Source organism: Poromitra crassiceps (assembly GCF_964638095.1).
Source record: "Poromitra crassiceps genome assembly, chromosome: 3".
NCBI classification, from domain to species: domain Eukaryota; kingdom Metazoa; phylum Chordata; class Actinopteri; order Beryciformes; family Melamphaidae; genus Poromitra; species Poromitra crassiceps.
In genome coordinates, this window is record NC_139625.1 from 95,972,740 (window position 1) to 95,997,519 (window position 24,780).

Below are 24,780 nucleotides of genomic sequence, written 5' to 3' on the forward strand. Positions count from 1 at the left end.
AATTGCTGTTGAGTTGGAGCTATTTGGGGAGGCAATATATTGAAAGCTTTGTTTGGTTTCTCTTATAGGCACTGTTGGGTCAGTGGAGTCTGGCCAGTTCCTTCATAGACACAACCCACTAATCTTCATCATCACTCTTCATCACAATCCAGTCTAAGCTGCGGGGAGAGACTGTTCTGGTCCCTCCAGTAACAGTCTATGCTGCGGGGAGAAACTGTTCTGGTCCCATTGTATAACAGTGTGAGTATTTTCTTAAGAAGGCAGACGAAGGACAGGTACTGTGAAGCTGGTGTGTTTTACATGGAACTATCTTGACTACAACAGTGTCCTGTTTCATCGCAAGCGACAAGAAGGAAGACAGAGTTAAGTTAAGGCTGGCCATAATGCACACTCCTGCCTCCATGGTGATGGGGATTGTCTTTGCCCCGGTGGGATTGGTCCTCGTCTTCACTCCCCAGTGGAGGGAGGGGCAGGCTCGCCTGGGCGTCACGGGGGCGGGGGCATTCACTCGGGCAGGGGGCAAGGGTCAGGGGTCAGGGGTCAGGGCCGGGTCAGTGGAGACGCTGCTCCTGCTGCGCTCTGACGGACTGTGGGAGAGCTGCCTGCAGGTGGCGCACTCAGAGCTGAAGCATTGCTGGCCGGTGGCGGGCGCGTACCGGAGAGACCCGCGGGTTTGCCTGGCACAAGGCTTGGTGCTGAGCTCCTTGTTCCTTTGCGGCGCCGGCGTTGTTCTGGCATGTATCGGGGTCCGCTGTTGGACCGATCTCCCTCTGCGAGGTGTAGCGGCGGCCGGGGGCCTCTTGGTGGCGCTGGCCGGGCTGCTGAGCCTCACTGCCCTGGGGGTGTACACTCACAACCTGGGCAGACTGGGGATGGAGGATTCCAGGTTCCCCCACCTCAGCCTGCGCCCGGCCGGCTCGCTGTACTTTGGATGGCTGGGCTCATGCATACAGATGCTGGGAGGCGGAGCTCTGCTGGGAGGCTCCAAACGACCAAGATGGCCGACCTGCCTTTCCTGCCCAGAGGTGCCCGCTCATCCCATCATGTGTCGTTCCTGTCCAGAGATGAGCAAGTCAGAGACAGAGGTGTATGAAGTCAGCTGTTAAGAGTGTGATCCTCACTGACAAGCACCTCAGACAGCATGTGTGGCGTAACATCCAGAGAGAGGAAAATATGTTGCTCCTCCTCCTGAAAGTCAGCTGTTATGTTGCTCCTCCTCCTGAAAGTCGGCTGTTATGTTGCTCCTCCTCCTGAAAGTCGGCTGTTATGTGGCTCCTCCCTCCTGAAAGTTTGAATCTACTGCCAACAAATGAAATGAAAAGATCCACAGGACATTATGACTTGATTAAGGCAGTGGTTCTCAAACCTTTTCACGTCAAGGACCCCAAAACTGAGACAAGTTAGACCGCGGACCCCCATTTGATACGATTTTGTCCCATGTAGGGTCCCCCATCTCATAAGATTTTTGCCTTTAGATGTTTTATGACGTTATGATGTTTTAGTGTATGAAACCCATGACCAAAATATTCATACATTCCTTCATTGTGTTACAGTACTTATGGATGGAATTATTGTGAACATAAATGAATACCCTTTTTGCTGGGGACCCCCTGGAACCGCTCCAAAGACCCCTGGGGGTCAGCGGACCCCACTTTGAGAACCACTGGATTAAGGAACCTAATTTCTAACACCAACAGGCTTGAACATGTCGATGGGTTTCATCTACAGAAATATAATTTTGGTGTATAAAATATAAAGTGATGAATGATACAGTTGTATAGAGCTTGCAAGAGATGCACCGAGCCAGCAATGGCAGAAAAGAGCTGCCTTGGGGTACGGTGGTGCAGTGGTAAGCGCTGTCGCCTCACAGCTCGAAGGTCCTTCGATTCCCACCTGGGACGCTGTGAACGCTGAAGGAATGTGTGCCCGTCCGCATGTCCTCGAGTGCCCACCGCCCGGGTGGGGTCGTCAAAAGGGCCTTTCTGTGTGGAGTTTGCATGTTCTCCTCGTGCCCCCCGGGGGTTTCCTTCATATAGGAAGCCCCTTCACCAAAACATGCAATAGCCTGGTTGCTAATGTGGTTCCTCTTCTGGTCGTTAAGGGCGCCTGTTCAGAGGGAGGGGAACTGGTTGGAATAGCGTGAACCTCCCACGTGCTATGTCCTACCAGTGAAGCTTCCTCTGTCACGTGAAAAGAAGCGGCTGGCTAACTGCCCATGTCTCGGAGGAAGCATGGAGCCAGTTTCGGCTCTCCCCAGATCAACAGAGGGTGGAGCAGCAACCAGGATAAATAAATTAAACTAGCACTAATGGGGGATAAAAATGGGATAAAAAATCGGGGGGGGGGGGAAAGAAAAGAAGAAAAGAAAAGAGCTGCCTTCAACTCACCAACTTGTAAAACATCATTGAAGTATTAATCTGTGCTCCATTTGTCATCCTGTCAGGCAGCACCAGTGGCTCTTGCATTACATCACTGGCTTGGAAGCTAAGTATGTCAGGCTGTGTATACTCCTCAGATGGGAGGCTGGTGCTGGAAGTGGTGGACCAGTAGGAGGTGCTCTTCCATCTGGTCTTATGAATAATCTCCCTGATTCCCCAGGGCAGAGACAGGGACTCTGTCCTATGAGAGAGCACCGTTCTTCGGATGAGACGTTAAAGATTCCATAGCCACTCTTCGCAAGAGTAGGTGCCCCGGCTAAATTCCCACACAGGCCTTCCTTCAATCATGGCCACCTAATCATCCCTCGTTACTTAATTGGCACATTCAGTCCTCAACTCTCCACTGTGAGAGCTGATGTGTGCTGAGCGTTCTGGTGCAAACTGGCGTGCATCACCCAGCTGGGTGTAGGAGTTGAGTTCCCCTCCCCCCACCGATATATGAAGGGCTTTGAGTATCTAGAAAGGCTCTATATAAATACAATCAATTATTATTATCCTAGTACTCTAATTGGACGTGTGTGTGTGTGTGTGTGTGTGTGTGTGTGTGTGTTTGTCCGGAGTTGCAAGGCACACGTTGCCCTGATCGCCTCCAAAATGAGCCAAAACACTATTATCCTTATTATAAAAGGGAGCACGTGGTCAATGTTTCCCTGTTCTCTCTCTGTTTAAATTGTTGTCCCACTGATGATGTCATCAGTGATGTCATAACTCACTGATGATGTCATCAGTGCTTTATGAGCTCACTTGAGCTGTGCATTGTGATGATGTTATCAGTGATGATGTCATCAGTGATCATGTCATAGCGCAGGCGAGGCCGCGTATGCAACGCGCAGTGGCCGAGCTGCGTATGCAAGCTGCAGGGCCAGCTCTGTGAGCTGCAGGGCGGGCGAGGCCGCACAGCGGGCGGGCCTAGGACTCGAGATGTCTAGTTATTACTATCAATCTGTGTTGCATTTTCCATACTGTAGGTAGCCATGCCTGCACTGTTAGATGTTCTTGTATATTATGTGTTCTGTGTCCAAACAAAACTGTGAAAATGTAATACTTTCATAATAAATGATGAGAGCAGATGCTTAGATGATGTCAGGACTTTGGAGGCTTGGGATAATTATTTTCACAATCCATTACGGATCTCAGATTAGGTCTACATGATAAAAAACAACACAATAAAACCTTTTAATTTCTTTGACCTTCAAACCATTCAGTCTCTCTCCCTCCTCATGATACAACTTTTGTTCTGTTCTTTGGTTTTTCTTTGACTTTGGTGTATATGACAAGGCTGTGTTTTATCTGCTTTCTTATATATTCTATACACCAACGATTGTCGCAGCCGTTTCGCCAACAGATTCATCGTCAAGTACGCTGACGATTCTGTCATCGTCAGTCTGCTTGACGATGATGATGTAGGACACGGCCAAGTCATTGACGACTTCGTTTCTTGGTGCGAAAACGCTTCCTTGGAACTCAACGTTTCCAAAACGAAAGAGGTTTGTATTGATTTTCGACGTTCCCCCCCTGTTCCCCAGAGCAGTTTTGTCAACGGTCAGCCTGTCGATATAGTGACAGACTACAAATATCTGGGTACGGTAATTGACAGCAAGCTGAAGTTTGATCTGAATACCGACATGCTGTGTAAGAAAGGTCAGCAGCGCCTTTACTGCCTTAGGAAGCTGGCCAAATTTCAGGTTGATAAAACTCTGATGAAAATGTTCTATAGTGCTTTTGTGGAGTCTGTCATATCATTTTCCATAATCTGCTGGTATGGTAATCTTTGTACTAAAGACAAGAACTCCCTGGGGAGAATAGTGAAGGTGGCTTCAAAAATAGCCGGAACCCAGTTCAGAAGCCTGGACCAGATCTGTAATAAACAGGTGCTGAAGAAAGCTGAGTCCATCCGATCAGATGATGCCCACCCTCTGAGGTTCGAATATGAGCTGCTTCCTTCCGGGCTCCGCCTTCGTGCCCCCATAGTTAAAAAGAACAGGTACAGAAATTCCTTTGTGCCTGTCTCTATCAGAGCGTTGAACGCTGCTGGGGTACAAATGTAATGTCTCCCCATCTGCCGTTGCTGTTATTTATTTATTTTATCCTTTTATTCTTTTATTCTTTTATCTTTATTTATTCTTAGGGGTACAATACAGTATATCTGTATTATATACTTTGTCTGCCCTTTGGTCTGGACTGAGGTTTTTTCTCTTGTGCTTTAATACAATGATACATTGTAGCTCTTTCTTGTGATATAAATGTGCTGCTGTGAGTGAACTGCACTTTGCTACTATGCACTTTATATCTCTACTGTGCACTTTAGATCGTTGCTACTGTTGTCATTTGCACTTTAACTATTGTGTTGCACTTTAAACTGCTGCTCTAGACTGCTTTTACAATGTTTTTTTTGTCTTATTTGTTTTTATGTATGTACTTCGTACTACGCTTCCTGCAATCCAATTTGCCCTTTTGGGACACTTAATAAATCTTGAATCCTTGAATCCTTGAATGACTCCCTTCATAATGTACTGTATACAGTACATTTGGCAATGTGGGCGGTTTGTTCTCTGTTTCAATTTTTGTCCCACTCATGATGTCATCAGTGATGTCATAAGGGGGGACACACACCCACACAAGGAGACATTGTGACATCACTGATGATGTCATCAATGACATCATAAAACTGATGATGTCATCAGTGATGTCATAAGGGGCCACCCCTCCCACTGATGATGTCATCAGTGATTTCAAAAGGGGACACACACACAAGGAGGCATTGTGACATCACTGATGATGTCATCACACACACACACACATACACACCCGCCCACGACAATAGGGCAGGCGGGGCCACGCAGCAGCCCAGGTGCACCCAATCAGTGGCACCCTGTTTTGTAAGCAAAGCAGCGGTCACATGACCTGGTGACAGCTCAAAGACAACAGCAAGATGGACACAGACTTAGACTTTCTGTAAATGGCTCATAGCAACTTAAACAAGATGCAGTGTAACAGAGTAAGCCTCGACCTCCTGAAATTCACACACACTCACGCACACACACACGCGCACAGACACACACACACACACACACACACACACACACATACTTTTATTTGGATCCAAAAGTATGGCAAATATGAGAGATGCAAATCTTTTGTAAGAAGGTTGCGGTACAGTAAATGATAGAAGCTTAGCAGACACTGGATGCAGGTGCTGTGTGTAAACACAGGAACAATAGTGTAGCGCAAAATGGCAGCTTATATATAATGCATGCAAGCAAGCAGACATGTGAACATGTTCAGCACTCAAGGCTATACAAAGCATTGTCACACACACACACACACACACACACATGAATGGAGATACATATAAATGCATTTTATTATTATTTATCTGCTCTGTGTCACACACACACACACACACTTTCTTTTTTGTTACTTTAGTCATGTTGATGTAACTTTCACTGCAGACCTATCTGGGAAAAAGGCACTATGATCGATGGATAAAATAGCTGTGAAAAGTTATGTGAGAACTTTTGACATTAATTTCCTTTCAGTCAGTCAGGAACATCACAACACGTTTGAATGATCAGTCAGGAACATCACAACACGTTTGAATGATCAGTCAGGAACATCACAACATGTTTTAATGATCAGTTCCCTCTGTTTTTATTCATCTCTGGCTTCTCAGCACTGCTGTGATCCAGCAGTTTTCACTCGTTTGTTCTTGGCCAATAAGGAGGAACAACACTGAACATCCATGGTGGCCTTGGCCAATAAGGGACAACACTAAACCAGGGCCGTTTCTCAATGTGTTCTTCCGTTCTTGTGTCCCTGTGAAACGTCATCAGTCGCAGCCCAAGTACTGTTCCAATACAAAGTTCACATTTCGCCAAGAACGCTTAAAATTCCCGGATGTGTTCTCGACACGCCCACTTTACCGAGGATGCTCTGGGTGGTGACTTGTGTCAACTTGGCAAGGCAGATATCCCAGCATGCATTTCGGCATAAGTGGAGGCAGAACGCAGCAGAGAAGACGCCATAAGCTCCGGGACGTTTTTTACAATTTAAAGTTTTATTTCATCACTAAATTAATTTCTGATGACTTTTGATGCCTACAAGCAGGGTAGTAGGTTTCAATAAGTGCCACTTTACGAACATTTATGGCGAAAAATAGCAAAAAGTTCCAGAGCACAATTGGCTGCATCTACATCAGCTGAGCTTTTTATTTGTGTAGTACTGCAGGCGGCCTCTGCGCTGGTATTGCGCAATACCCCCAAGAACGCATCGTCTCAAACTGCCAACAGGCGTCATGTGTGCTTGTGACCTCGCAAGTTCATTCTTCCAAGAAAGACTAGCAAGAACGTTCTCCCCAAGAACACAAAATAAGAATGCATTCTTGGTATTGAGAAACAGCCCAGGAATGCCATACGCGATTGATACACACAGGTGTAATGAGTGGTGGACTAAAGTACAGTGTAATTCAACCTCTCTGTGCAAAAAGTTTGAAAAGTATACCTTTATTAAGGTAATGTCAACAAACAAATACATATTTATGGTAAAATGGTATTTACATTTAGAGGCATGAATTATAATACAATGAAATTCTGAGAAAGATTCTACATGAGTTTTTATCAGTAGAGCAAGACAACCTTAGAATCCCGTAAATATTTGCTGTATTTATGAACACAGAATGACACTCGGCAAATTGTTCTTTTCTGTTGTAGAAAACTGATCAAACTCTTAGATTGGTTCATGTTTGTTGTAAGTGATATAGGCCTGAGTCACGATTACACTTTCACAGCCCTACTGCTCCCCCTAGTGGACCAGTCCAGAACTGATGCATTTCACTCACATCATTTGATCAAAGCACTGATTGAACAGCATGGGGCAAAGTGACATGGAGCTCTTTCACACTTGACTTTGGAAAACTGAGTGACCTTAGGTGACCTTGAGGCACGTACGCTTGAGAGTGATCGTTCCAGCCTGGTCTCAAATGTAGAAGTAGCTCTCTGCAGCTTCTCCGCTCTCCGAGTTATGCATTTCATTCAGCTCTTTCTGAATGGACTCCTGCAGAGAAAGTCCCCCCAGAGAGAGTTCTAGCACGGGGGAGGATTCTGCGCTGGGAGAACCCGGCGCGATCTCCAGGAGAACATCGGAGGGTTCCGCGTCCACTAACTGCTCCCCGTCGCTAAGGCTCAGTCTGCACGCGCCTTCCGTCTCCGCGGTGGCTGTCTCCGTAGCGACCGTCTCCATAGCGACCGTCTCCGTAGCGACCGTCTCCGTAGCGACCGTCTCAGCAGGCGTGTCCCTCGCCACGCCGACCCGGTCCTCGGAGGGCCTGAGGGAGGCCAGCTTCTCGATCTCTTGACACAGCTCCTCATTGTGCTCCTTCCACTGACGGAACTTGCCGGCCGTCAGGTCCGAGTCCCCCAGGAGCCTGTTGATCTGCTGCAGCTCGGCCTCTTTAGCCTGCAGAGCAAAGGGTCAGTGCTTAGGTGACCTCACATGAGACACTCCAACCCCATCAGCTATGCATTCAGAACGCTTACCACACTGCAAAAGATGTCTGTCTGAACCACCAGTTATTTAATCTAGTGTTAAGTCTTGAAAAATAATCCCCTTAAAGCAAGCGAAAATGAATCTGCCAGGGTTTGTGATCATTCCAGATTGTAGATTGCACTACAGATGAACTAGTTTGAAGAAATAAATGTATGTATGTATGTATGTATGTATGTATGTATGTAAAACTGAATTGAAAGCAAGATTTTAAGACTCTTTCAAGTGGACTTTTTAAAAGACTGGCAAGTATTTTTTTGCAGCGCACATTGTTGTCCATTCACTAATAAGCCTCACAGCAGAATTTCTCATTGGCCAAGGCTACACTTAACTTAGCTTAACTTAACTTAATTTAGCTTAACTTAACTTAAGGCTACACTTCTTTGATTTGTCTATATGACAGAAAAAGTAGCAGAGTGAAGGTACTGGACTAGTGACAGCAGGTTATGTGGCCTGTTGCTTGGACAGGGAAGGGTAACCTGGGCCAGACAGTTCAGGTCTAACAGGTCCTGTAGAGTTGTATCTTTTCTCCTGACCTTAAGCGTGCTCTGCAGGGCGCGGAGCGTGTGCGCCTTCTCGTTGATCACAGGGTTCTTGTTGCGTCGAATGAAGGACTTCCTGAAGTGGTCGTGAGTAAAGGGCTGCTCCTCGCCGATCAGAGACACTCCTCCTTCCTTCAGTTTGTTGAGCATCATGCCCATCTCATCTACTGGGGGGCTTACTGTGTGGAGGGATGGACATGGAGGAGAAGATGTGACAGGAGAAAGAGATGGAATGAGAAAGAGGGAGAGTTGGTTGGGGGGGGGGCGATATCACACAGACATAAAATAGTGATGAATTAATTCAGCAGATTGGGCACATTATCCTCAATACATGTCATGATGAAGATGACTCGAAAACACCAATTATTAAAACATTTATCAGAGAAACCCACACTTTATAGATTAATGTAATATCTCACTGAGAGAGAGAGTGAGAGAGAGATCGAGAGAGAGAGAGAGAGAGAGAGAGAGAGAGAGAGAGAGGAGAGTCCTCAGTACCTGCTCCTTTGCTGCCCCCTGTTGCAGGACTTGAAAATGGCACCTTGGTCTTCTTTCCCTTGGGACGAGGCAGAGTATTGGACTGCATTTTCTGAGGCACAATGCAAACACACAACAGTGATTTTATGATTTTGTACATACATGTGTGTGTGTGTGTGTGTGTGTGTGTGTGTGTGTGCGTGTGTGTAGGTGTGTGTGTGTGTGTGTGTGTGTGTGTGTGTGTGTGCGTGTGTGTGTGTGTGTGCGTGCGTGTGTGTGTATGTGTGTGTGTGCATATAGGTGTGTGCATGTGTGCGTGTGTGTGTGTGTGTGCGTGTGTGTAGGTGTGTGTGTGTGTGTGTGTGTGTGTGCGTGTGTGTGTGTGTGTGCACACGCGTGCTCGTATGTGTGTGTGTGCATGTGTGTGTGTGCATGTAGGTGTGTGCATGTGTGCATGTGTGCGTGTGTGTGTGTGTGCATGTGCGTGCGTGCGTGTGTGTGTGTGTGTGTGCGTGTGCGTGTGCGTGTGTGTGTGTGTGTGTGCATGTGCGTGTGCGTGTGCGTGCGTGCGTGTGCGTGTGTGTGTTCCTACCTTGTTCCTCCTGCGGGGTGAAGGCGACCTCTCATCCTCTGATTCTGTCTCGCTGTAGCATTCTGCTCACAAATACACACAGGCGTCATATTCAAGCTTGTTTGCAATGTGAGCAACATTGCATGTCGGCACAATTGGTGCAGTACATTCAACTTGGTTAGATGTAGTCTTCTATAGCAAGAGGTTTTCAAAGTGGGAGGCGGGCCTCCCCAGGGGAGCTCCAAGTAGTTTCAGGGGAGGCTCAGTGAATGGAAGTGGAAAAATAGCACATTAGTTATTAAAAGGAGATATCATAGAATAACCTGAGATAGAGATAGTTCAGAGATACAGTAGTTTGGGGGAATTTGACAGTTTTTCCCATTTTCCCAGAGTCAGAAGCAAATAAATGCCTTCAGACAGACCTTTTTATGCATTTGGTGAAGTCTACGGATGCACATTTTCCACAAATTACGAAATCGACCATTGGTAACATTAACGAGCAATCAATCGAGTAATTGTAATTAAAAATAAAAATAAATCCAAACCATACCAAATGTGTTTTTTCCTCAATAAAACCTTTATTTATGCAGCAGCAACGTATTGTATATTTCTCACAGCATTGCATAGCCTACTACGCTATGAAACACATAAAAACGTAGAGCAAAAACGTGTTGACATGTCAACATTTGCCCAGAATCCGCGCCGCGGCCGCGCTGCCTAGGTCCAACAGGGCCTCACTTACCGCAGATTGTTTATTTTTCTGCTCGCAGTGCGTCGCAGTCGTCGCAGCTCTTAAACGCTGATGCCGAGTTGCTCAGCTCCAGTCCAGGTGAGACTAGGATCTGAATGAACATTGTTCAAGTGATTGTTGTTGTACGTGCGCCGTAACTCTTCCTCTTCCTCGCTGATGGTGGGTTGCTCCAGGTTTGAGGAAGAGGAGGCAGCCAATTTATCCGAATGAACACTGTTCAAGTAGATCATCTTATGACTTGTCTGAAAAGGGCTATAGTGATGTAGCCGAGTGTCCGGGTCCGCCTATTACTTACACTTTGTTAATAAAACAATAAACGAGAGAGTCAGGCTGTAACGTTATAACACGCTTTCACTTTTCTCAGACAGCTAGCGTTAGCACACTCGTCAACACCGGCTCTCGTCAACAAGTCCCCGCACTTCCTGTTCTACGGTAACTCTGAGGGGACATCCACAGAGCCTCGCATACACACTGAACAGTCTGTTACAGTGATATCATTGCGCCCTCTGGAGGATCATTGAAAGATGATTTGAAAACACCGTTCTACTGACAGAATGCACGTTGCTTTTTGTTTTGTTTTGATCGAGTACATTTTCACATGCTCGAGTAAATCCTTAACGAGCGAGTAATCGAGCTTGGATTAATTGTGTGCATCCCTAGTGTAGTCTGAAGTATGTCCCTAGTGTAGTCCCTAGTGTAGTCTGAAGTATGTCCCTAGTGTAGTCCCTAGTGTAGTCTGAAGTATGTCCCTAGTGTAGTCCCTAGTGTAGTCTGAAGTATGTCCCTAGTGTAGTCCCTAGTGTAGTCTGAAGTATGTCCCTAGTGTAGTCCCTAGTGTAGTCTGAAGTATGTCCCTAGTGTAGTCTGAAGTATGTCAAACAGCATCCCTAGTGTAGTCTGAAGTATGTCCCTAGTGTAGTCCCTAGTGTAGTCTGAAGTATGTCCCTAGTGTAGTCTGAAGTATGTCAAACAGCATCCCTAGTGTAGTCTGAAGTATGTCAAACAGCATCCCTAGTGTAGTCTGAAGTATGTCAAACAGCATCCCTAGTGTAGTCTGAAGTATGTCCCTAGTGTAGTCCCTAGTGTAGTCTGAAGTATGTCCCTAGTGTAGTCTGAAGTATGTCCCTAGTGTAGTCTGAAGTATGTCAAACAGCATCCCTAGTGTAGTCTGAAGTATGTCAAACAGCATCCCTAGTGTAGTCTGAAGTATGTCAAACAGCATCCCTAGTGTAGTCTGAAGTATGTCAAACAGCAATATCAGGCTATCTTGGCCAAATTGTTGAGTGTCTCTGGGATAAATAACATCATCCTGATCCCAGAGGCATCCAGGAAGTGAGCGAGGGGTGCTCCTTTTTCCAAGCTTTGCCTTGGCCACAGTCTCAGACTTTGAAAACCCCTGGTCTATAGCATACAAGTAGTTATGGCTTACTGGGTGGAGAACAGCACATTTAACTGCATAACTGCTGATCCAGAGTCAGTTAGTCAGTCAGTTAGGCAGTTATAGGACAGAATATAAGAAGGATGTCTCCTTACCTTCTTCACTATCTGGTGGGTCAGTGTTGAACTTCTTGTGCTTCTGAATGGCTGTAATCAGACAGTTGATCCATCTGGAGGAACAAAAAAGACAACGATAAAGAAAACTCACTTGGATGAATCAAGTGAGCATGATGCATCAATCTATCTGATATATTGATATATAGTTTTTTCTTTCTATAATGTCTGTAACTGGATACAGATGCAGTTATTTGCAGCCACATCTTACAATGCCCTGATACCATCTGTCTAGCAGTGATCATCATTTCCCAGAGTGCAAAAACAGGGTTAGCCACTTAGGTAGGACAACTAGTTCAGACTGGCAGGGCAAATCCGATTTGTGACCTCTTTTTTTTTTAGATTCTATCCAGATTGGTTTTATGAGTCTGAACAGCAACAAATATGATTTGTGTCACTTGTCCCAAACCACATAATGGAGATAGGCTCAAATGTGATTCTAATCTGCTTTCGACTGATGTGGACGTGCTGATCAGCCCTGCCCCCTGTCTTTTGCAGGGGGCGGGGCTTGAAGAGCAGACAGCAGACAGGCAAACACTGGCAGAAACACAGCGCACCTGGCAAGCTTCACTCTTAATGGAGCTACTTCATAGATAGAAACAAACATGTGCTCATTGAAAATAGGAAATAATGTATACTTTCTTCTCCTTCTTTATCAACATTTATTTTTCACAACTACCTCTCAGCAGCAACGGGCTCACTTCCTCCCCACTGACCATCAGCATAGGAGCGCCCCAGGGGTGCGTCTCCAGCCCCTTCTGGTACAACCTCTACACCCACGACTGCGTGGCGACTCAATCTTCGAACACCATCGTGAAGTTTGCAGACGACACAGCAGTCGTGGGGCTGATCTCCACGAGCGACGAGACGGGCTACAGAGAGGAGGTGGGGGCCCTGGAACAATGGTGCCAGGACAACCACCTCTCTCTGGACGTCTCCAAGACCAAGGAGATCATTGTAGACTACAGGAGGGGGGGGGCGCACACCCCCAATCACCATCAATGGCACAGTGGTGGAAAGGGTGGACAGCTTCAAGTACCTGGGAGTCAACATCCACCAGGACCTGACATGGGCCGGTCACACCGCCACTGTTGTCAAAAAGGCCCAACAGCGACTACATGGACTCAGGCCCCTGAAGAAATTTGGGCTAAGGCAGGAAATCCTTAGGGACTTCTACAGAGGCACCATTGAAAGCCTGCTGACTGGCTGCTTCACCACCTGGTACGGGAACTGTACCACCATGGACCGCAGGGCGCTACGAAGAGTGAGGCGCGCGGCCCAGCACGTAACAGGATGTGAGCTGTCAGAACTGCTGGAACTGTATAATCAGCGGTGCCTCAGGAGGTCCCTGAAGATCATCAAAGACACAAACCACCCCCACAACAGCCTGTTCTCCCTGTTACCCTCAGGGAGGAGATACAGGGTCCCAAAAGCACGCACAAATCGCTTGAGGGACAGTTTCTTCCCGCAGGCCACGAGACTCCTTAACATGTTCACTGCCGTCGACAAGTTAACTCGTCAAACAGAAACCAACCGTTGACTGCCGTCGACGAGTTAACTCGTCAAAAAAAAAAAAATTTGACGGTGGGACGTGGATCAAACCCTTTTACGTCTCCTATAAAAATATGGGAGCCACCGAACGTGTACAACCCATTCCACCGACCCACTAAGTGGCGACAGTGCTCTCCAGACTAGAGAAAGCGAGCCAAAACTGCAGGGAAAAGCGTGAGGAAACCATTCTCATACTGTAGAATGGTTTGGCGAAAACGCTTTCACAACGGTGGCGCACAACGGTGGGGGGTTCCAAAAATAGACTGGGTGGAACACACTTTGAAACACGCAGCATAAAGCCCAGAATCGCAAAAGCTTCATCAAAGCTCTCAACCGAAACCCCAAGAAACGAGCGAGCCCATCCAGACTCGCCCGACGAGGGGCAGCCAGGCAGCAGACAGGCAGCAGAAAAGGAGGAGAACACACACGGAGGGAGGAGTTTGAAGGAGAGGGGGGTTTCCTGCTGTTATGGAGGAAATTACTGTTCAAAACTATTGTTTAGATGTCTGACATCTTACTGATGCCAAAAATAAATGGTTAAAGTGACTGTTCTATCGAATTTCACAAAAAGGCATTTTTCTCACCTTTCATTTTCAGACGCTGAAACCATGCTGTATTCAACTGCTAATGCCTACATAACTACTAACTCTACAAACTAACTCTTTTAGACAGAGAAAGCACACATTCTATTAGTTCTTTTGAGATATTTTGTGTTCACAAAATCCTAACAGAAAAGAATCCTCGGCTCTTGAAAGATGAGCCAGAATCCTCAAAAAAAAACCTTGGCAGAAGCTACCTACAGTAAAAAGAAAACCGTTGGCAGTGAATGTGTTAACATACACAAATAGTGTAGTAGCTGTACTGTACCATAATGTAGCTGCTACCATTACGTATGTCTAATGTTTAATTGTATGTTTAATTACCGTAAATTCCGCACTATAAGCCGCACCGGAGTATAAGCCGCACCTGCAAAGTTGACTGTTTTTTTTACATATATAAGCCGCACCGGACTATAAGCCGCGGGTGTTTTAATGGTATTATTTTTTTATTTTATTTTTATTTTTTATTGTGTTTTAATGTTTAATTACCATATGTAAGGGTTCATGCACAGAGGGGATTGTCGGGAAAGAGATGGCTGTTTGAGGAAGCTCCCATTTATTAACATTTCAACAAAACAACATAACACAACACCACCTGTGTTTTTTTTTACAGTGCACACAGTGTCATACAGTGTGGTGAAAAGAGGGCAAGAGAGGAAATTAAAACAGAAGTGGATTTATAGTTAGAAAGAGTGCTAAAGAAGAGAGAATTCCGTTTTTTTTCCCTGAAAAAATCCATAGATAAGCCGCACCGTTATATAAGCCGCAGGGGCCAAAAAAGCCCAAAAAACGGGGAAAAAGCCGCGGCTTATAGTCCGGAATTTACGGTAGGTATATGCTATTTGCACCTGTGCAAACAGAACGTCGACTATGTTTAAGTATGTCTAAAGTATGCACATGCCATGTGCACCTATGTGCAGTGAATATGCCACTGTCTCTGACTTGTCTTATCAATCTACTGCCTTATTGCTTGTTGTGTCTCTTGTTGTTTTTGCACTCATATGCCCTGTTATATTTTGTACTATGTTGTAAACGGAGTCCACAGCACAAGAATTTCACACGTGATACTTGTACTACGGAGTGACAATAAAAATTTTGAATCTTGAATCTCAAATCCCTCAGAGTGAGCGGACAGGCAGCAGTGTCAAGCCAGCCGGAGTTAAATACACCACTTCTGGTCATAAATTTCAAAATAAAATCACTGTCTTTCCCAGGCTTCAGCTGCTGCACTGTCAAATGCCGAGGAGTTCGGCACCATGGTTGTTGTTTTTTACATTTATTTAAGCATTTTATTCTTTCATTTTCAAGACTCTAAACGGAAGTAGTTGTGTTCAGACTGTTTGGATGGTGAGAGATGGTGGCGTTTTTAAAGCACCTTCAGCAGCTAGTTGTTTACTGATGCCTATGCCGTTACCACAGCAACGCATGCAGATAGGTTGGTGCTGTCTGGACTCACAGATCCACTTGACCAAATCAGATTTGTGGCAGTGCGGACACTCTCCCAAATCAGATTTGGGAATTGGGAAACTAATCAAAAATCTGACTTGAGAAACAAATCAGATTTGCCTGCAGTCTGAACTGGGCCTATGTAGTTTGGTCCTGTCTATCTGTAGGGGGCAGTGCAGACAACTTCATATGATTTACATCAATGTATTCACTGCCTGGATGAAGACACGGGACAAAAATCTTCCAACATCATATAGATGCACTTTGGACTTGGAACAGTGATTTCTCAATGGAATTGCAGTGGCATAAAACTGCGATAGATAGATAGATAGATAGATAGATAGATAGATAGATAGATAGATAGATAGATACTGTAGATAGATAGATAGATAGATAGATAGATAGATAGATAGATAGATAGATAGATAGATAGATAGATAGATAGATAGATAGATAGATAGATGGATGGATAGATGGATGGATGGATGGATGGATGTAGGTTGGAGTTTGTCATTCATCCTACTCACTTGCTCATGTCACTGACATTTTCAGCAGCGAAGAAGAAGGTCTGGAATCTCTGGTGGCACATTTTGAACACACTGTGGAGAGAAAACACACATTTTGAACACACTGTGGAGAGAAAACACACATTTTGAACACACTGTGGAGAGAAAACACACATTTTGAACACACTGTGGAGAGAAAACACACATTTTGAACACACTGTGGAGAGAAAACACACATTTTGAACACACTGTGGAGAGAAAACACACATTTTGAACACACTGTGGAGAGAAAACACACATTTTGAACACACTGTGGAGAGAAAACACACATTTTGAACACACTGTGGAGAGAAAACACACATTTTGAACACACTGTGGAGAGAAAACACACATTTTGAACACACTGTGGAGAGAAAACACACATTTTGAACACACTGTGGAGAGAAAACACACATTTTGAACACACTGTGGAGAGAAAACACACATTTTGAACACACTGTGGAGAGAAAACACACATTTTGAACACACTGTGGAGAGAAAACACACATTTTGAACACACTGTGGAGAGAAAACACACATTTTGAACACACTGTGGAGAGAAAACACACATTTTGAACACACTGTGGAGAGAAAACACACATTTTGAACACACTGTGGAGAGAAAACACACATTTTGAACACACTGTGGAGAGAAAACACAACATGATGAAGTCTCAGGACCCAGGAAGCTCATCTCACACGAATTAACACATCAATCAAGCAGGCAGGCGTGTACACACACACACACACACACACACACACACACACACACACACACACACACACACACACACACACACACACACACACACACACACACACACACACACACACACACACACACACACACACATTCCCTCTCTCCTTTCTCAGCAGTGACAGCAGTCCACATCTTCATAAATCAGTTATTGCCTTCATAAGATTAGGTTTTAATCGGTACAATCGCATTTGAAAGCAGAGGGAGTTGTTTGCACTGTTACAAGCATTCAGCTATATCATTAGGTTGCACTGAGCCAAGACATACAATATCATTTACTGTGCAAAGGGACAATAATGTGAGTGTTTCAAATCCACCTGTTATGCCTCGATGATTAGAACAGCAACAGACAGTTCAGTTCAGTACGGTGCTGTTATTATCATGCTACTGCAGTGCTCATAATAAACAGTACGGTGCTTTTATTATCATGCTACTGCAGTGCTCATAATAAACAGTACGGTGCTTTTATTATCATGCTACTGCAGTGCTCATAATAAACAGCTCCATGCTGAGATATTCCTGGATCAACTGTTAAACAGTGCAGCTTATTAGAACAGAGAGTGTGTTCTTACTATTTCCTCTTGTGCTCTCCGGCGCCCTCGATGCTGTAGCTGGCTATCTGGACCAGACCATCCGCTTTCTCCTCCTGAGGACCAAAACACATCAACACATCAATACACCAAGAAGGCTAGACCAAATACAATGCAAGGAATAGCAAAATCAGAAATTTGTGATATATAGGATGACATATATATATATATATATATATATATGTCATCCTCGACAGCACTCTATCCTTCCAAGCTCACATCAACAACATCACTCGGTCCGCCTACTTCCACCATCGCAATATCAACCGTCTCCGCCCGTCACTTACACCCAACAGCACCTCCATCCTCGTTCACGCCCTGGTCACATCCCGCATCGACTATTGCAACTCCATCCTCTTCGGTCTTCCTCACAAATGTCTCCGCAAACTCCAACTGGTTCAAAACTCAGCCGCCTGTATCATTACCAGAACTCTCTCGTAACGGGACAAGCCCCGTATCCTGTATGTACGTGTCCTGTATCATTACCAGAACCCCTTCCACTCAGCATATCACTCCCGTTCTTCAACAGCTCCACTGGCTCCCTGTTAAATACCGGATTGACTACAAAATTCTGCTTCTCACCTTCAAGGCCCTTCACAATCTTGCACCTCCATATCTCTCTGAACTCCTTCTCACCTACACTCCCTCCTGTGCTCTCCGATCCTCCTCTGCTTTCCAACTCTCCATACCCTCTGCCCGCCTGACCACCATGGGGTCCAGAGCCTTCAGCTGCTCTGCCCCCCATCTCTGGAACTCCCTCCCACAAAACATCCGACACCTTCACTCTCTCTCCATCTTCAAATCACACCTGAAAACACATCTATATACATATATACATACATTATATATATATATATATATATATATATATATATATATATATATATATATATATATATATATATATATATATATGACATTTGAAGAGTGACTTGTACAAAATTACTAATGGCACAAAATGAAAACAATCTATCCTAAAATGGAAGACCTTGGTTATAAAAATGCTAACATCATGGACTGGATTGTCTATCCACCTTATTTCTAGCGGCCATGATGCCTCTGGGTTTTTCTTCCGGTGTGATCCTCCCAGCCTTGTTGCTGACAGCTTGACACCCGTCTGGGCGAACAGAGCAAATCACTAATCAGGTCCAGCTGGGCTAAAATCTTGTCGATAAATATCCCTTTAAAGGGATAGTTCGGTTTGTTTGAAGTTGGGTCCTATCAGCTAGTCACATACACTAACGTAATTAGGTACAGTGTTCTGGACGCTGAGCGCAGTGTCTAACGAGATCCGGCACCCAGAGGAGCAGCCTCGCGCAGCCTCACCAGCTTTTTCTCTCTCAGTACTGGGGGTCAACAACTAAAACTATAACTGTAATTTAGCCACCTAAAACAACGCCCACCTAAACAAATCGATATCCGTGTACATGCACGCTCTATTTTGACAATTTTCAGCGCTTTACTTTTCCGCAAAACAGCAGTTTCATTCGGCACTGCTTTTTCTCCAAACCGTACAACTACCGTGTTCCTCCGCTAAAAGCCAGGTCAGAGCCGCAGCACTGGATTACTCCGCAGTTATTTGGGGGTAGGCTATTTTATTTCTCCCGGTTTGAAGACACAACAAATAGAATACACGGACGAAAATATGAGTGATTTTGATAGCGAGGATGATATGCCATTCACCTTGGTGACAAGAGGATACAATTATGAACCAGAGAGAATACAGAAGAGGAACTTTTGCAGAGAGTGAACAGGCAGAGAGATGCGCCTGCTGTCTAAATGCCTGGGTGCCCTGGCTGCAAACCTTATTCACCATTCCCAGGATAAATTGTGGAAAACGACCCAGACCAGAGAGGCCAGGTGACTTGTTGTCTCTAAAGTAAGTCAGTGTTTTATCTCTCTTCTTCCTGTTTTGTAAACCGCGGCTCTGTGCTCTGTGCTGGCTTTAGCGGAGGAATACGGTGGGTGTACGGCTGGGAGAAAAAGCAGTGCCGAATGAAACTGCTGTTTTGCGGAAAAGTAAAGCGCTGAAAATTGTCAAAATAGAGCGTGCATGTACACAGATATCGATTTGTTTAGGTGGGCGTTGTTTTAGGTGTTTTAGGTGGCTAAATTACGTTTTAGTTGTTGACCCCCAGTACTGAGAGAGAAAAAGCTGGTGAGGCTGCGCGAGGCTGCTCCTCTGGGTGCCGGATCTCGTTAGACACTGCGCTCAGCGTCCAGAACACTGTACCTAATTACGTTAGTGTATGTGACTAGCTGATAGGACCCAACTTCAAACAAACCGAACTATCCCTTTAAGAGCGCAGTGCATTCATGGGTAATCGCCTGTGGCTAATATTAGCCACTAGTTAGTTATGTTACATGGCAGTAAAATGCCACTGAATGACCAAATTGATATAACTTTTAACCATTTCGGGCAAAACCCGTTGGTTACTGTAGTTGTTTATAACGTGGCTGGCTATATTTCTAACGTTCTATGTATCTATCTCTGCACCCTGAAAACACTGGGAGGCGGGCCATAGCGTCTCTCTTGATGATTTGATTAGACAGTTCTGGGCACTGGCGTTGGCGTTGGCCAATCCTGGCGTGTTCCACCCCCAAATCGATTGTGTTCTGGCGCAAAGCGAGTGGCTTCTAGGACGAACAGGCTCTCTGAGCCTCGCGCTACTAACGTTATTTTAGAGCAGCGCAGTAAATACAATATTAAATAGTTTAACGAAACAGTTACATGTCCTCTGCATTCTACATCAAATAAAGACATTACTGTTTGTTTTATTTGGTATGTTACATACTTATTGCCCAAGTTATGTTCAATTCAGCCAGGGTACAAGGGAGTGTAGGTGGCCATCTTTTCAAATCAAGTAGAATACCGTTTTAGGAAATGGCAAGCTGCAACAATAAGTCACGTTAAACCGGAACTTGTACCCACAATTATTTGTACAGCGGGGCATTCAAAAATAAGGTGGATATAAAATAAGGTGGTGCAGTGGTAAGCGCTGTCGCCTCACAGCTCGAAGGTCCTGGGTTCGATTCCCACCTGGGTCGCTTTGAACGCTGAAGGAATGCGTGCCCGTCCGCATGTCCTCGAGTGCCCACTGCCCGGGTGGGGTCGTCAAAAGGGCCTTTCTGTGTGGAGTTTGCATGTTCTCCCCGTGCCTCCCGGGGGTTTCCTTCATATAGGAACCCCCTTCACCAAAACATGCAATATCCTGGTTGCTAATGTGGTTCCTCCTCTGGTCGTTAAGGGCGCCTGTTCAGAGGGAGGGGAACTGGTTGGAATAGCGTGAACCTCCCACGTGCTATGTCCTACCGGTGAAGCTTCCCCTGTCAGGTGAAAAGAAGCGGATCGGTAGAGGGTGGAGTAGCAACCAGGATAAATACATTAAATTAGCACTAATGGGGGTTAAAAATGGGATAAAAAATCGGGGGGGGGGGGGGGGGGGAAATAAGGTGGATAGTTTAGAGATGTTGAATGATGAAGTACAGGTCAATGGATATGAACTCATATGCAACTCATTTTCCAGTCTATAATAAAACAGGACTGAGTGCATGTGCCCTGGCGCACAATTACAGCATGATATTAGCCCTGTCAAAAAGATGAATGTGGCAGATTAGACATTTGATAAAGAAAATCAATTCAATTCCCTCACATGTGGCACACTGTGGCTTTGGCAGGAAAAAAACAATGACTCAAAAATAATCTTTTAAAATCGCCTGAAGCTTATTTCTCAAATCTGCACAAATCCTTCCTTCCCCAAATAGGATTTGGAAGCAAAGCAACAGTAAAGCAAGAAAATGCTACTTTCTGGGATAAAAGCAGTGGAAGAGTCACGGCCCAAAACAACTTGGATTTACCTTTTTAAGAGGGTTTCAAATATCCACATTTATGTATACCCTAATTCTGCCAATAAGGGCCTGGGCGCTTATTATGCTAAATCAACTTGGACCCCGGGCGGTAAAAGGAAGACAGGCGGCAATTAGAGGCAGGCGGTTATTTCTATTTTCACATAATTGAGCCAGGCGATTATTATTTTTTTAACAGAAATTCCTGCTCAGCAAAAACGGAAAGTATCAAATTGCTTATTTAAACCAGTGAGATAGTACTTAGTACACACAAGAGGGTAGGTACAGGCAGTTTTGAACATGCCTAGTATTGTACAACGGACTGGAATGAACGAAAACAATAGCCTTCATCTTCATCATCATCATCATCATCATCCAACTACGTTACGGCATCAGTTCATTGCTCTCCTCTTCTCCCTCTGCCAAACAGCCATACCATATTTTAAACAAGTAACATTAGCCTACCGCTCACACATTCAGTCATAGCAACGTTATTAGTCTCGCTTGCCAGACACTCCCAGCAAAGCAATGTAGAAGGCACGCTAACGTAGCTACCAAGCTAACCAAACAGCACTGCAGCACTAGACAAAACAAGCAGACTCACCAAATACCGGTAGGTAGACGCCAAGTTTCCAATACATGTCCAGTATAATGGATATAATCCATACTGCATTTATGATCACTGTTCTGCTGAGAGAAATGCAATTTTACAAGGCACAACTGTAACATTACGCTACGTTAGCGTAAGTTGCCCACCGCTCCCGGGTTTTAGACAGCATCTCCAGCACGTTGCCTACAGGAACCCGTAGCATTAAACAATGCGGTACGCATACTTGAAACATGTCGGTTACAGCATGTATAAATAAAATATAAAACTGTCTGACAGGGGGAGAAACTTTCGCCTGACTTCCTCCAAAACAACGTCATTACCGTAAGTGACTGAATTTAGTCAACACAAAAACATACAGTACAAAAAAACCTATTTATTCTAAAAAACGCCCGGGCGGCAAAAAGAGGCAGGCGCTTATTATGCTAAATCAACTTGGACCCCGGGCGGTAAAAGGAAGACAGGCGGCAATTAGAGTAGAGGCGCTTATTGGAAGAATGACGGTATATATATATATACTGAAGATTTTTTAAATCAATCCCCCACACACAGATCGTTCTCCCATTTTTTCTCCAATTGGATTTGGCCAGTTGCTGCTCTGGGGAGCGTTGTAGACAAGCGCAGTGGTTCCCAACCTTTTTTGTCTTATGTACCCCAACTGTGTTGCCATGCCGATAGTACCCCCTCACTCATGCCTGTTGATGAGGCTCCTAAATGTGTTCTATAACTTTTAGTGTCATATGCAGATGTACAAGTCAATCCATACAAAAGAGATTTGTCACTGAACTGCAGGTGTGTGGGCGTGGCCTCCTTTTTCCTTTTGTAACCAGGCTCCCCTAAACCTGAATCTGGAGTGACAGCCACTGGACGTTTTTGAACCTTTTATCAGTCATGTACAGTGTTGGGAGTAACTAGTTACTAAGTACTAGTTACTAAGTAACTACTTACTGTAACTTAACTACTTCTTGCAGTAACTAGTAATCTAACTCATTCTTTTTCAAATTTAGTAACTGAGTTACAGTTACTACAATAGTAGTAGTAACTAGTTACTAGTTACTTTAGGACATGAAAATAACGGACAACTTCAGAGCTGCAGCTGCAGCCAGAGCCCCTGAGGCTAATGACCTTGATAGGCTATAAGCCCCAGAGGCTAATGACCTTGATAGGCTATAAGCCCCAGAAGCTAATGACCTTGATAGGCTATAAGCCTCCCCAATAAGTGAATGTTCAAGGCCACACTGTGGCACAGCAACACTAACATAATGTGTGCATTAATAACAATCGAAGCGGACTTTAAAAAGTAATGCAAACGTTACTTTCCCTAGTTACTGATTACTTTGAAGTAACTAGTAACTTTAAAGTAATTAAATTACTTTTTGAGAGAGGTAACTAGTAATTGTAACTAATTACCAATTTTCAGTAACTTGCCCAACACTGGTCATGAAACAGTTGACACCTGTCGCGGTCGTCAAATCTTTCCAAGTGCCCCCTGCAAGCTGCTCAAGTACCCGTAGGGGTACACGTACTGCACTAGCACATGCTTCCTCCGATACATGTACAGTCGCCAGCTGCTTCTTTTCATCTGACACGGAGGGGTTGCACCAGCAGCACGTGGCACATGGGAGGTGGACGCTATTCCCCTCAGTTCCCCTCCCCCTGAACAGGCACCCTGACCGACCAGAAGAGGTGCTAGTGCAGCGACCAGGACTCATACTCCTTCGGCTTCCCACCCGCATACATGGCCAATTGTGTCTGTAGGAACATCTGATCAAGCCGGAAGTACCGCTAGGGTTAGGCGAGTGCTTTTACCTCTACACTATAGATGCCCCCTGGTGGTAGGCGAGTGCTTTTACCTCTACACTACCCAGACGCCCCCTGGTGGTAGGCGAGTGCTTTTACCTCTACACTACCCAGACGCCCCCTGGTGGTAGGTGAGTGCTTTTACCTCTCTACACTCCCCAGACGCCCAAGATAACATTGATTTAACTGCAAGTCTTTCCACATGAAGGTCTCCAAGATGTTCTGCTTCAAATGCTCTGACAAGCATCGATAACCCAGAGTCGCTCCATACCTGCTTCAAAGTGAAGATCAATCCCCCTGAGATGTGATTGTGATAATGACCACTGTGACATTTCTGTTTTAATCATTATAAAAAACCAACCCATCCCGTCCCCATGGCCCCACCTGCTGGCTGGAGTACCAGTAGAGGGACGGCCCCTTGAGGACGAACCAGAAGCGCTGCCACTTCTGGGCGAGGAAGACGTTGCTCTCCTTCCTCTTCTTCCACAGCCAGCCATCGCAGTCGGGACGTCCCAGCTCACGGCAGGACACGCGGCGCCGACTCAGAGCCGTGGTCATACCTGGGAGGATGGGAGGAGGAGGAGGAGGAGCCATGACTTTAGACGGGTGCATCAAACCTGGAGCAGGTGCTGGAAGCTGCTCTCAGACTTTCTTTGTATCTAATGAGACATTTTTCTCCACCTGGTCCATTTCTTTCTTTCGTTTATTTTCCCATAATGACAACCAATTTAAGGGATTGTATCTGTGGATCGTCTGATCCTCAATATTGTATGCATTGATTAGTTAAAATCCTATGCATTACTTAGCTGTTGAAGGGCATAATGTACACTGTTTATTGCCTATTTACAGTATGTCTTGGTCTTGAATAGAGAGGCAAAGTGACCGCCTACTTCCTGCTTTAGCACTGTACCAGAGATTTTCATTCACCATTTATTTTCCCATAGACATTTTGTAAAATGCTTATAAAAAATAGTTTTACTTGTTCAAGCCAAACAGTTCAGCTATATTTAGAAACAGGAGAGACCACATAACATTTCACTCGGACCAAAACGTAAAATAATTGCGGATTTAAAGAAAATATTTTTTCCATGTTGTTTTTTAAAGTTTTGGTCTGAGTGAAATGTTCTATGGTCTCTCCCGATTCTAAATATAGCTGAACCGTTTGGCT

General features: G+C 45.1%; 2 protein-coding genes across 3 annotated transcripts in view; one reads left to right on the forward strand and one right to left on the reverse strand.

Moving 5' to 3' along the window:
- Positions 1-383: 383 nt before the first annotated feature.
- Positions 384-1,106, forward strand: cldn23l (claudin 23-like; the record flags this gene model as incomplete). The annotated part of the gene is made up of 1 exon (XM_083633483.1): positions 384-1,106. The coding sequence occupies one exon, from the start codon at positions 384-386 to the stop codon at positions 1,104-1,106; it is 723 nt and encodes a 240-aa protein (XP_083489609.1).
- A 4,755-nt stretch (positions 1,107-5,861) lies between these two features.
- Positions 5,862-24,780, reverse strand: part of cnksr1 (connector enhancer of kinase suppressor of Ras 1) — a 106,027-nt gene continuing 87,108 nt past the window's right edge. For both annotated transcript variants that reach the window (XM_083633553.1, XM_083633552.1), the window contains exons 14-21: positions 23,997-24,172; positions 17,342-17,415; positions 15,995-16,066; positions 11,854-11,927; positions 9,591-9,652; positions 9,020-9,110; positions 8,516-8,700; positions 5,862-7,892 (exon numbers count right to left, since the gene is read on the reverse strand). In XM_083633553.1, coding sequence (XP_083489679.1) covers positions 7,413-7,892; positions 8,516-8,700; positions 9,020-9,110; positions 9,591-9,652; positions 11,854-11,927; positions 15,995-16,066; positions 17,342-17,415; positions 23,997-24,172 — 1,214 coding nt within the window. In that variant the 3' untranslated portion in view covers positions 5,862-7,412. The remainder of the gene's footprint in view (positions 7,893-8,515; positions 8,701-9,019; positions 9,111-9,590; positions 9,653-11,853; positions 11,928-15,994; positions 16,067-17,341; positions 17,416-23,996; positions 24,173-24,780) is intronic.